This window comes from Spermophilus citellus (assembly GCF_964194105.1).
Source record: "Spermophilus citellus genome assembly, chromosome: 1".
Taxonomy (NCBI): domain Eukaryota; kingdom Metazoa; phylum Chordata; class Mammalia; order Rodentia; family Sciuridae; genus Spermophilus; species Spermophilus citellus.
Genome location: NC_138182.1, coordinates 137,994,821 through 138,007,120, shown reverse-complemented (window position 1 = coordinate 138,007,120; position 12,300 = coordinate 137,994,821). Strand labels below are relative to the sequence as shown.

At 37.4% G+C, this 12,300-nt stretch overlaps 1 protein-coding gene across 1 annotated transcript in view; it reads left to right on the top strand.

Moving 5' to 3' along the window:
* MRPL22 (mitochondrial ribosomal protein L22) overlaps window positions 1-11,524 on the top strand; it is a 41,964-nt gene extending 30,440 nt beyond the window's left edge. The window contains exons 4-7 of the mRNA XM_081285433.1: window positions 463-528; window positions 1,245-1,322; window positions 2,700-2,769; window positions 11,231-11,524. Of these exons, the coding sequence (XP_081141559.1) occupies window positions 463-528; window positions 1,245-1,322; window positions 2,700-2,769; window positions 11,231-11,442 (426 nt within the window). The 3' untranslated portion in view covers window positions 11,443-11,524. The remainder of the gene's footprint in view (window positions 1-462; window positions 529-1,244; window positions 1,323-2,699; window positions 2,770-11,230) is intronic.
* Window positions 11,525-12,300: the final 776 nt, after the last annotated feature.

Here is a 12,300-nt window from a genome sequence, read left to right as displayed (position 1 = left end):
ACCATTTTTAGAGTTTCTACTTCTTATTTAGTAATTTTATTTTATTTTATTTTTTTGGGACTGGGGATTGAACCCAAGGGTACTTAACCATTGAGCCTTTTTTATTTTTATTTTGAGACAGAGTTTCCCTGAGTTGCTTAGGGCCTTGCTAAGTTGCTGAGGCTGGCTTTGAATTTGCCATCCTCCTGCCTCAGCCTCTTGAGTTGCTAGGATTACAGGTGTCCACCATCATCCTGGTTTCTTTAATCTTTTAACATAGTGTGATTTAAGAAAAATCCAACTTTGTAGGGAGAAAGAATCTCCAAATTTTTAGAATGTATTATTTCTTAATGGCAGCATTTGTATTGGGCATAGAAAGCAGAAACTTGATCAGCGTATATCACTGTTATTTTGATAAACTTGCTACAGTTTATGTCATTTTGATAAACTTGTTACAGTTTTTTTTTTTTTTTCTTCCCTAAGGAAGTCTACCACTGTCGAAGACAAATAAAATATAGCAAAGACAAGATGTGGTATTTGGCAAAATTGGTAAGCTAAAATAACTATTACTATATAATGCTTAATAACAAAGCCATGAATCCCCCCCATTATTTGAACAATAAATACATACCTGTCCTGATTTTCCCCAACAGTGAGGAATATAGCTGCATAATACATGTTCAGATAATAAGAAGATAATTTAAAAAGTGATTGTTCAGAGAAGTATGATTTTTGCATGTTTTAATCTTTTTTCTGAGAAACTAAATCGCATTGATTTAGTTTTCAAAGGCACCAGGAGCTGGCTGTAACCAGAGCATACAGGAAGCTTACTTGCTTATCTGTAAAAGTTGATTTGATCCGTTTTAATACTGTTGATTTTAAGTTTTTTTTCCCCAAGACATGAAATTTATAAATGAGAGAAAAGCAGCAAATGTAGTTGCAATTTATCCTGCAGATGGAAGAGATGCATTTAATGCTAATTGCAGTTGTTGCCAATTTGTGATCTTTTTGTCATGCCATTCTCTTTTAATGTACTTAAAACTATTACATCCCAGGCCTTACAGTTAAGGTGTTTAAGTTCACTTTTGATTTAAAGATGGGTGGTATCCCTCTTCACACTTGTTTTCTTGTTATGTGGATTTAATTCACTGTTTCTAGAAGTTATTCAGATTATTGTAAGCCTTTCTGCTTTTCACTGAAAAGGGAACATTGATTTTATAAACTAATTTATTTATTCTCTCTGGTCTGTCACCCTTTAATTCTAGATACGAGGAATGTCCATTGACCAAGCTTTGGCTCAGTTGGAATTTAGTGATAAAAAAGGGGCCCAAATAATTAAAGAGGTAAGCTTGTCAGGCTGGGAATGGAGGAGATAAGGACATGCAGCTATCTTTCAGGTGTTAGTAAACTCAGCTCAAGTCCAGAATTTCCTGAATCTTCTCGTGTAAGTATTCACTCTATATAATACAGATTTAGATTTAAACTTAGTTTTATTAATTTTTTCCTCAGGAATGTGGTATGCTTTAAGCATTTTTTTTCTTAAGATGCTTTTATTTGCACCATACATTTATTTATTTTTAGTCTATGAAGTGATTACCTTATTTTTAATGATTTGGTGTGATTTTTTTAGAAGATTCTTTTGGGAGAGGGGACCAATTCCAAGAGAGAGCCTATGATTTTATAACTAGCTGAATAGAAGGAGCAGTGGAATGGAACTGTGGAGAATTGGAATCTCGTCCTTTCTCTTATATTTTTCCTGTGACCTTGGACAAGACATTTATCCTGTCCAGTTTTGTTTTGCCTGTGTACACTAAGTGGAATTGGATCTGGTGGTTTATACGGATCATGCCAACTCCTAGTGTAGCTGATTCACTAGGTACAAATGTGCCAATGGCAGTGGTGCTGACTCATTCTAGGCCCTGATGTTCCTTTTTCAAAAAGCTGAGTCACCATTATCCCTTATATAGGTATTTCAGCATTATTTTTTCTCTCTTCAGTTAATTCGCCTCTAAAGTCAGTTCTTACTTTTCAGGTTGTAGTTGACTAGTTGAGATTGGTGGATTCAGGCCTCCCATGTAGAGCTTGGTCTTGCGTGAACCAGTTCAAAATGCATTCGCCAAGTGTCTGTTGCTCAGCATTGGACCTCATTCTTTAAAGGAGTAAAAGATCTAGTTTCTGTTATTTCTGACAAATTGTCCTATTTTTTAAAAAATGTGAGGAAGTTAACTTATTTGAAAATATCTATGGAGCATCAATTTATAATTTTAGTTTTTTTTTGAAAAATAATTTTAGCTTTTTGATTTTGTGAACTGATGTTGTTTATACTTACTTTGGATCCAAAGTTTAGAATTTTCAATAAGATGTAGCTCTTGAATTTCTTGGACTTTTTGACGAGTTCCTGACTGAAAGGCATCGTGTGCCTTGTCACGAGCACTGCTTACAAGCACTGCCGTGTTCCTTTATGGCTTACACATATCACTTAAAATCCAGCAGGATAGACTGCATTCCTGCAATAGCTATTCTTATCTGAGGAGGGAAAGCTCACTGTATCCCTTATCCTTAGTACTTTCATCATTTGATTTTCTCTTTTTAAAACTGACTATAAAATGGAGGCCTGTGATTAGCAGTCATATTAACAGAGATAACAAGAGATGAGAAATTTAATTCTGTTTTAGTTCAGGATTAGCCATATGAGAATGCCTTTCTTTTCCTTGTTTAAGGTTCTTTTAGAAGCACAAGATATGGCAGTGAGAGACCACAATGTGGAATTCAGATCCAATTTATATATAGGTAAGATTTTTAATAATCTTAGCATTAAAAGTGTCTTTCAGTGCTGATGCCATATTCCCTATCTAACGACAGTATTTGATATCTAACTACTTAGGTTGCTTTGACAGTGAAAATTGCTGCCAGTGGCTTATTCTTCAACCTTAAACATATCGATGCTAATCTGTTATAAGTAATATTAACTACTATTTTATTCTTGTTCTGAATGAGACTAGATCATGAAATCTCTTGCCAATAATTATTAAATAACCCATTTCAAGATGGGTACTAGCATGATCCTTTAATCATACAAAAACTAAGAAAGAACATAGGTGATTAAAAAAAAAACCATTAAATTCTTTGTCGACTGGAAGGCAGTGAGTAATCACATGTGGACTTAAAATATCTTTATATGTACCATGCCAGGTTCCTAAGCCATAAAAGTGTCTATAATTTAACCTTCAAGTTATCAGGATGGAAAATCTCTTGAACTGTCAAAGCCAAGGGAACTTGGAAGGTTCACTTGACCCAGATGTTTGTATCCCTTTGTTATTATGTCCTAAACCATTATCTCTGCTTTTATGTGTTTGTTCCACATCAGATTCGATAAGTGTAGATGGAAATGTTTGGGAAGCGTGATGTGCTATACAAATAAATGTAGGGGATTCTTTGCAGCATACCTTCACATAGCTCTTGTCTTATGAGGAGATCAACAGTTATGACAGAGCCTTGGTAAAATGGACACTAGCTGGACTTATTTTTTTCCTTTCAGTTCAGCAGCAGTTACTCCTAACATCAGCAGTTTTCTGATCAAATATGTTGCTCTTGAGGCAGAATTTTCTTCATCTGTCAAACCTACATATTAAAGAAGGATTATTTTATCTAAAGATATTCTAATTCAGATCCTGGGAACTGTTATTCTTTAGAAATTGGAGGGCTGATACATTACAGGTGGAATTAGTTGTACTTTTAATTTTTCCAGCAATTAGATTAAAAAGAAATAATCTAAAATGTACTATGTCACATAATCTCTGCCCTACTGGAGATATTTTGCTTAAGTTAAAAAATCTCATCTCTGCTTACCCTAGAATTAATGCTAGCAACCACACCTCCTCCTTAAATTCAAATTAGTTATGGTTTTCAATTGAAATGTCTTACTTTAAAGCTGACTTCTTTATAACTAATTTTATTCTGATACATGCACAAATGTAGAGGGAAATCAAATTGGCAACTCAGAAGATGCAGGGCCACAATAGTTCAAAATCATGAGCATTTTCTTCTGGAAGCAGCGTGCATAAATACTAGGAAAGAGCCCAGAATCATTAGATGGGATGAAAAGGATAAGGAGTCAACCCATTTGCTTAAAACCTTGGTGACTGACCTTTCCTGCTCTATGATTCTGAATATCAAATCAAATTTAATTAATTTTATTCAATTTCATAGGGATATGAGATACTTAGCAGTTAGACTTTGTAATGGATTCAGATACAAATGAAATTGGGATTGTCTTTAAATCTTTTTCACAAACTTTCTTTAAATCCTTTTCAATAATTATAGTGAAGAGAGTCTCAATAATTATGGTAAAGAGAGAGAGAGGGAGGGAGGGGAAAAGATAGGCAGGGGAGAGAGGGGTGCGCTGAGGAGCTTAAGTGAAAGAGCAAAGTCCAGTGTTGCCTTTAAGCAAAAATATACTTTACTAGTCCTATACAGATGGGCCTTTAATTCTGCTGAAAATCTCTGCCCCACCTACAGTCTGTTGAGTTTTGTGTATAAATAATTTTTCTTCATTAGGACTAAGAAGTTTGGATTTGTCTTAAAATTTTAAAAAATTATTAAGTCTTTTGATATGCCTACTTCCATAATCAAGAGATGAATACCCTCAGGCAGATGAAATATCTTTTTTCCATGTCATGTAGACATTCTATCACTATTTTTTGCCAAACTTATTAATAAGAATCCTATGAGGTTCTTACATACTCAGACCTTGCCCCAATCCTACTGAACCAGAAACCCTAGGGGGCAGACCTGGGAAACTTTAATAAGCACCCTAGTGATTCTTATAAAATGTGGGAAACCAGTTATTTCATTTTGTTCTTGGAAAGGTATAGTCATTTCATTTCATAGACTTCTCTTAGAATTTTGAAAGACTAATTACTTATTGGCTGCCATTTTGGTTTATTAGTGCTCTTTCAGGGCCCTGAAATAAGTGTACATATTTAAAGGAAAATGCTTTTTTGGTTCTCGTTATAAGGTGATTCCTTCAGATGTCTGTCATTGTTCTAAAGCTGATATCTGGTGTTGCACAACTACAGATTTAGAAAGTTCATTTCCTTTTCAAACTTATAATGATGACTGACGACATTGTGAACAGAACTTAACAAGTGGACTGATGTCACTGTGTAGTGATTCATGGCATCTAAAATGATTCACTTTAGAGAAAGTGATCAGCTGCCTTTGTACATCAGTCTTCTGGGATTAGAGTGATGAAATGGGAGTTGGGAGGGCTTCTAATGTTAAAATGTTTAGATTCACATACAATCAAAACATTGACAATATTTTAAATATATGATACCTATTGGGTATTATCTTAGAAGCATAGGTCATTCCCATTTTTGTGATGTTTTAATGTTTTCTTTCATTTAAAAATTATTTGAATACTTAAACTGTGCATACCACCTACATAATTAGTAATGATAAACCTTATATATCAGTTTAAAACATCTAGCACATGTAATTTTGTTCTTTTACAGTAATATTCTTTCGGAAGGATACATAAGTTCTAAGTTGGAACAAAACCATATATACCATTAGCATTATATGTATTTTGGAAAACTTTGAAACTTGTATCAGAATTTGAGTAAATTTCTAAGGATATATTTATTTATTTATTTATTTTTAATTGATTGTTCAAAACATTACAGAGCTCATGATGTATCATCTTTCATACATTAGACTCAATTGGGTTTTGAACTCCCATTTTTACTCCAAATACAGATTGCAGAATCACATCTGTTACATACTCACATTATTACATAATGGCATATTAGTGACTGTTGTATTCTGCTACCTTTCCTATCCCCTACTATCCCCCCTCCCCTCCCCTCCCATCCCATCTTCCCTCTCTACCTCCTCTGCTGTTGTTCAATTCTCTCCCCTTTTCCCTCCTCCCCCTTGCCCCTCATAACCTCTTATAATTTTGTGTATCATTGAAGGTCTCCTACCATTTCCATATGCTTTCCCTTCTCTCTCCCTTTCTCTCCCCCCATTTGTCTTTGTTTACTGTTAGTCTTTTCCTCATGCTCTTCCTTCCTGTTCTGTTCTTAGTTGCTCTCTTTATATCAAAGAAGACATTTGGTATTTGTTTTTTAGGGCTTGGCTAGCTTCACTTAGCATAATCTGCTCTAATGCCATCCATTTCCCTGCAAATTCTATGATTTTGTCATTTCTTAGTGCTGCATAATACTCCATTGTATATAGATGCCACTTTTTTTTATCCATTCATCTATAGGATATAATTATTTAATAATGATATTAATTAGCAGAGGATGATTTTCACAATAATTTCTGTTCTTTGTGGATTTTTTGGCGGTAGTACAAAAGGAATGTAAGTGGTTGAGGAAGAGATTTCTACATATGAAAAATAAGCATTTATAAAGATAGTGTTTGATTTGGGACCTAAAAGAGTAATACAGAGACATGCTATCAGTATGGGTTAGAGTAGTCATGGATATTTTCCAGGAAAGTTTGGCCTTTGTGGGTAGGTTTTGGGAAACTGGAGTAGGGTCTAGGAGAAGAGCATATTTTTTAAGTGGGGTAACCATTTAAGCAAAGGCACATAGACTAGAAGGAGCAGAAATTGTGTGATATAACTATGAGTGGGACAAAGTGAAGGAGGTGGAGTAGATGTAATTGGAAGAGTAGAGTAGGCTAGGCCCAGGTTTCTAGGGGGCTGAACATGGTAGGTTGTGGCATTTGCTTGAAGCTACATTGAAGAGGAATCACAGGAAGTTTTTGGGCAAGAGATTTATGTTATTAAAGTTAAGTTCACTGAGACTGTTAACTATAAGCAGTGGTTTTGAAATTGTCCTCAGAGGGGCCTTTGGGATAGGGCCCATGATATCTTGGTCATGTTATACCCTTGGAGCCCATTATTGAGCCTGGTACCCAGTGGGTACTCAGTAAATATTTGTCAAGTGGAGTGGCACCATTGTGAGTCTTTCCCCACTTGTTTCAATGAGAACAGATTCACATGACAGTGGTGTCTATCTCTATATTGTGCCATTTTAGTTGCAGTGGTTCCATAACAAAGGCAGTTTGAAACCCCCTAACATAGAGGATTAGTAGAGGAGAGATTAGTCAACTTTTCATTACTGTAAGAAACATCTGAGACCAGTCAGTTTAAAAAGAGGAGAGTTTAATTTTAGCTATAGTTTTGGAGGTTTTAGGCCATGGTCATCAGGCCATGACCCTATTGCTTTTTGGCCACTTGTAAACCTGCAACATCATGGTAGCAGCATGTGGTGAAACCTTTTACCTCAGGGCTGGAGGTAAAGAAAGGATGAGACAGGTTCCTGCAGTACCTTCAAGGGCACGCCCCCAACGACGGGAAAACCTCCCTCTAGGCTTCATCTCCCAAAGTTTCTGTCACCTCCCAAGAGCACCAAACTGGGGACTAATCCTTAAACATGCATGGGCTTTTGGGGGACATTCCAGATCTAAACCATAGCAGTGGCTGTTGTGAGCATTCCTGTTACTGGATAATAAAGAATATTGGCTTTTCAGAAGAATTTGTTTTGACACAAAGAAATGATGGCATTGTGTGGTGAAAGATGGGTAGGTGACCTTTCATGGCTTTGTGATGGAATCATGGCTGGTACTTGGCAGGTATTGTGTTTTTGTTCTTGTGCAGACCCGCTCTGAAGTTTGTGCTTGTGGGGAGATGGAAGGAAAATGGGAGTTTAAACATCTGTAGGGTTGATCATTGTATTTTGATGGATCGTATAGTGTGTGCAGTTGACTAGTTTCAGTGCTTCTTCGATAGAGTTGTGTTCCTTATCTTCAGTGTATTTGGAGATTGGTGCTCTTGTAGGGTGCAGTAGCAGTTTTAGATAGAAGTAGCCATCTTGTTTGTAAAATGCTTTTTAGAAATCTCCTGCTCACTTCTGTTTCACCATTCTTATTTGTAGGTTTCCACCAGGCAGGTTGATCCAGGGAACCTAGTGCTTACTCAAAGTGTGTAAGGCTGTTGTTTGTTTTTAAATACGTTCTAATTAATTACACATGACAGTAGAAAATGCACTTTGACATGTCCTACATAAATGGAGTACAACTTCTTATTCTTCTGGTTGTACATGATGTAGAATCACACCGATCATATAGTTATATATGTACATACAGTAATAATGTCCAATTTATTCTACTGTTCTTCCTACCGCCATACCCCTTCTCCCTTTACTCCCTCTGTCTAATCCAAAGTACCTCTATTCTTCCCTAGTCCCTCACACCCTTATTGTGAGTTAGCATCCACTTATCAGAGAAAACATTTGGCTTTTAGTTTTTTGGGGTTGGCTTTTTTTTTTCGTGTAGAATGATATTCTCCAGCTCCATCCATTTACTGGCAAATGCTGTAATTTCATTCTTTTTTTTTAAGGCTGAGTAATACTCCATTGTGTATACATACCACACTTTATCCATTCATATGTTGAAGGGCACCTTGGTTGGTTCCACAGTTCAGCTATTGTTGAATTGAGGTCCGTCCTATAAACATTGATGAGGCTGTTATCACTGTAGGTATGCTCATTTTATATTCTTTGGGTATAAACTGAGGAGTGGAATAGCTGGGTCAAATGGTGGGTCCATTTCAAGTTTTCTGAGGAATCTCCATATTGCTTTCCAGAGTGGCTGCACTAATTTGCAGTCCTATCAGCAAGGTATGAATGTACCTTTTCCCCCACATCCTTGCCAACACTTATTGTTGCTTGTATTTTTGGAGTGAGATGATGAGTGGAGTGAGATGATGAAGTCTTAGAGTAGTTTTGATTTGAATTTCTCTAATTGCTAGAGATGTGGAACATTTTTTCATATACTTATTGACTGATTGTATTTCTTCTTCTGTAAAGTGCCCATTCAGTTCCTTAGCTCATTTATTGATTGGGTTATTTCTTTTTTTTTTGTCTTTATTTTGTTTATTTATTTTTATGTGGTGCTGAGGATCGAACCCAGGGTCTCACATGTGAGAGGCGAGTGCTCTACCCATGAGCCACAACCCCAGCCCTCTGATTGGGTTATTTAAAAAAATTTTTTGGTCTTAAGTTTTTTGAGTTCTTTATATATCCTGGAGATTAATGCTCTTATCTGAGGTGCATGTGGTAAAGATTTTCTCCCATTCTGTAGGCTCTCTCTTCAGGTTGTTGATTGTTTCCTTTGCTGAGAAGAAGCTTCTTTGTTTGATTCCATCCCATTTATTGAATTTTGATTTTATTTCTCGCACTTTAGGAGTCTTGTTAAGGAAATCAGTTCCTAAGCTGGTATGGTGAAGATTTGGACCTACTTTTTCTACTATTAGGTGCAGGGTCTCTGTTCTCGTGCCTGAGTCTTTGATCTACTTTAAGTTTTGATTGTGCATGGTAAGAGATAGGGGTTTAATTTCATTTTGCTACATGTGGATTTCCAGTTTTCCCATCACCAGTTGTTGAAGAGGCTGTCTTTTCTGCAATGTATATTTTTGGCACCTTTGTCTAGTATGAGATAACTGTGTTTATGTGGGTTTGTTTCTGTGTCTTCCATTCTGTACCATTGGCCAAGTGTCAGTTTTGGTGCCAGTACCATGCCGTTTTTGTCATTATGGCTCTGTAGCGTAGTGTAAAGTCTGGTGTTTTTTTTTTTTTTTTTTTTTTTTTTAAGAGAGAGTGAGAGAAGAGAGGGAGAAAGAGAATTTTAATATTTATTTTTTAGTTTTCGGCGGACACAATATCTTTGTTTGTATGTGGTGCTGAGGATCGAACCCGGGCTGCACGCATGCCAGGCGAGCGCGCTACCACTTGAGCCACATCCCCAGCCCAAGTCTGGTGTTGTTATGCCTCCTGCTTCACTCATCTTGCAAAGGATTTCTTTGGCTCTTTGAGTCTCTTATTTTTCCAAATGAATTTCATGAAGCTGTTTTCTTTCTGAAAATTCTTACTAATGTTTTCAGTTCTGAGTAGATGGAGTTAGTGTAAAGGCGAGTGACACTTCACTGAGACCCTAGGCAGCTTTCTTAATCACTTTCATCCTTAGCTTTCTCTCTGGCAAAGCTTGGAGGAGCTTCTGCTGGAACCCACTCCAGAACAGGGTGTTGTGGTTACAGGGTTGTCCATATTACTTAGATATCGTCCTTGTATTTATAAAGTTAGATTACAGTAAGAATGTAGGAATACCAAGTGTTGAAATGGATGGGTTGATATACATTCTGTAAAATTTACTTTCTTAAAAGGCTTATTAACTCAAAAAGTAACTGACTAAATATATTTAGGAAATAGTAGAAGGTGGCTACTACTAAGAGTGAACAAGTGATCAGTCTCTTACGAACTATTTAAAAGATTTCTTCAGAATTCCGAGGTTAGACTTTGATAGGCCACATGACAGAGGGGAGCTGAGGGTGAGGTGCTATCCACATTCCTAAAACTGGCTGTGAATCAAAATTTCAGATGGGAGTATTTGCTAGGGATTTGATTTCGAAGACCCACTTTAAATATACTAAATTAGAATCCCCAGAGATGGGGGTATCAGTGTCATATTTTAAATGTGTTCCCTAGGTTAGTCTGGTGTAGTCTTAGGGGCAAATTTGGGAACCCCTGGCTCCAGTGGCTTGTCATCACAAGTATAGAAGAATCAATTAGAACTCTTGACCCCAGCCTGTAGGGCCCTGTGTAACCTGTCCCTGTCTTCATCTCGGATTCCTTTCTCTTTTTTGTGCCACACTTACCCTTGCTTAATATAGTTTAGCATGCTGGTCTTTTTTTCTTCCTGAAACAAGCCAAGTACATTCCTTCCAAATGTTCCCTCTGCCTGGAATACTTTCTCCTTAGACATTTGCTGGAATGACTCATTCTCACCTTAGATCAAATGTTTCTTCCTCAGGGATGCCTCTTGACATCCTCAATGTGAAGTTGCCCCCACCATCGCATCAGTCTCTGTCACATCTCTGATTTAATTAATTCATTGTACTTGCCACCAACCAGAATGACTGTGTTTTCCCCCTCCAGAATGTGAGTGGTGTGGAGGTAGGGGCCTTACCTTATCTTGTTTCTTCAGCACCTAGAATAGTGCTTGGCCCTTGGTGCTCAGGAAGTACTTGTGTAGAGATGAGCCTACTTCAGCCAGCCAGTGAGGCTCATGTAATGAATGCTAGGATCTAGGTGAGGAAAGGTCACGGGTTGCTCCACTGATCAAGCTGTGGTCTTGTGGGGAGCAGTCATTTCCTCTAACTCTCTTTCCTCCCTTGTAGCTCAGTCCACCTCAGGGCGAGGCCAGTGCCTGAAACGCATCCGTTACCATGGCAGGGGTCGCTGTGGGATCATGGAGAAGGTTTATTGCCATTATTTTGTGAAGCTGGTGGAAGGACCCCCACCTCCACCTGAGGCACCGAAGACAGCAGTCGCCCATGCCAAGGAGTACATTCAGGAGCTTCGCAACCGGACCATCATTCACACTCTGTGATGGTGAAATTCAGACTCCACAGTGTATATATTTTGTCATTTATTTTTTAAAAATAAAAATTAAAGACAACTGCTTTTTACGATTTGTCGTGGAATTATTGAAACGTGGTATATAACTGCATATTTTATATGAATATTTATAAGGTCTTGCCCATCTCTCTTGAGCCTCTGGGTATGTTTTGTGCATTTGGAAGCTCGAAGGGGAAGTTGGCTTTCAACTTCAGTCGCAGACTGTATTTCATAAGGGTTTCTGAGTGTCTTTTGAAGGGAATATTAGCTTTTCAACCAGTGTCCTGCAGATGGCAGTTTCTGTACAGGGATTGAATAGAATGTTCTAAGAAGCTCGTCCTAATTCACTTGATTTCCCCTTGGGGCCAGAGGAGGGTGTCGTGGGGTAAGTGTGGCTGCATGTTGCTTCTTTACAGTATTTTAGGGCACTTTCAGCAGTTCTGTTTTCCTTTCACCCTCAGTGTAGACTGGTGTGGGAATGATTATATATTCCTTTACTGTTCTAGCAGTAACTTTAAATTAGAGGAGTTAAGTATACTAATCAAAAACTCCATAAACTCTTCAAATTTCAAGCTTGTTTAAATAAAGCCCATTTTCCTCTCCTAGCAACAGTACTTTGGATATCTTGTTCAAGACTGATTTATTTTTCAAGGTGAATTCAATTGCCGAGAGGGGACTTGAACCAACCTCAGCATTGCATTCTAAAATGAAACAGTAGGTGGCACTCACTCATCTCCTTTTTAGCAGAAAATTGATCTTATCAGATTAAAATGTTCAGCACTACCTGGTTTCCTTTGATATGCATGTTTTCATTGACAAGAGTCACTCTTTGTCCATAGCTATGTGGATA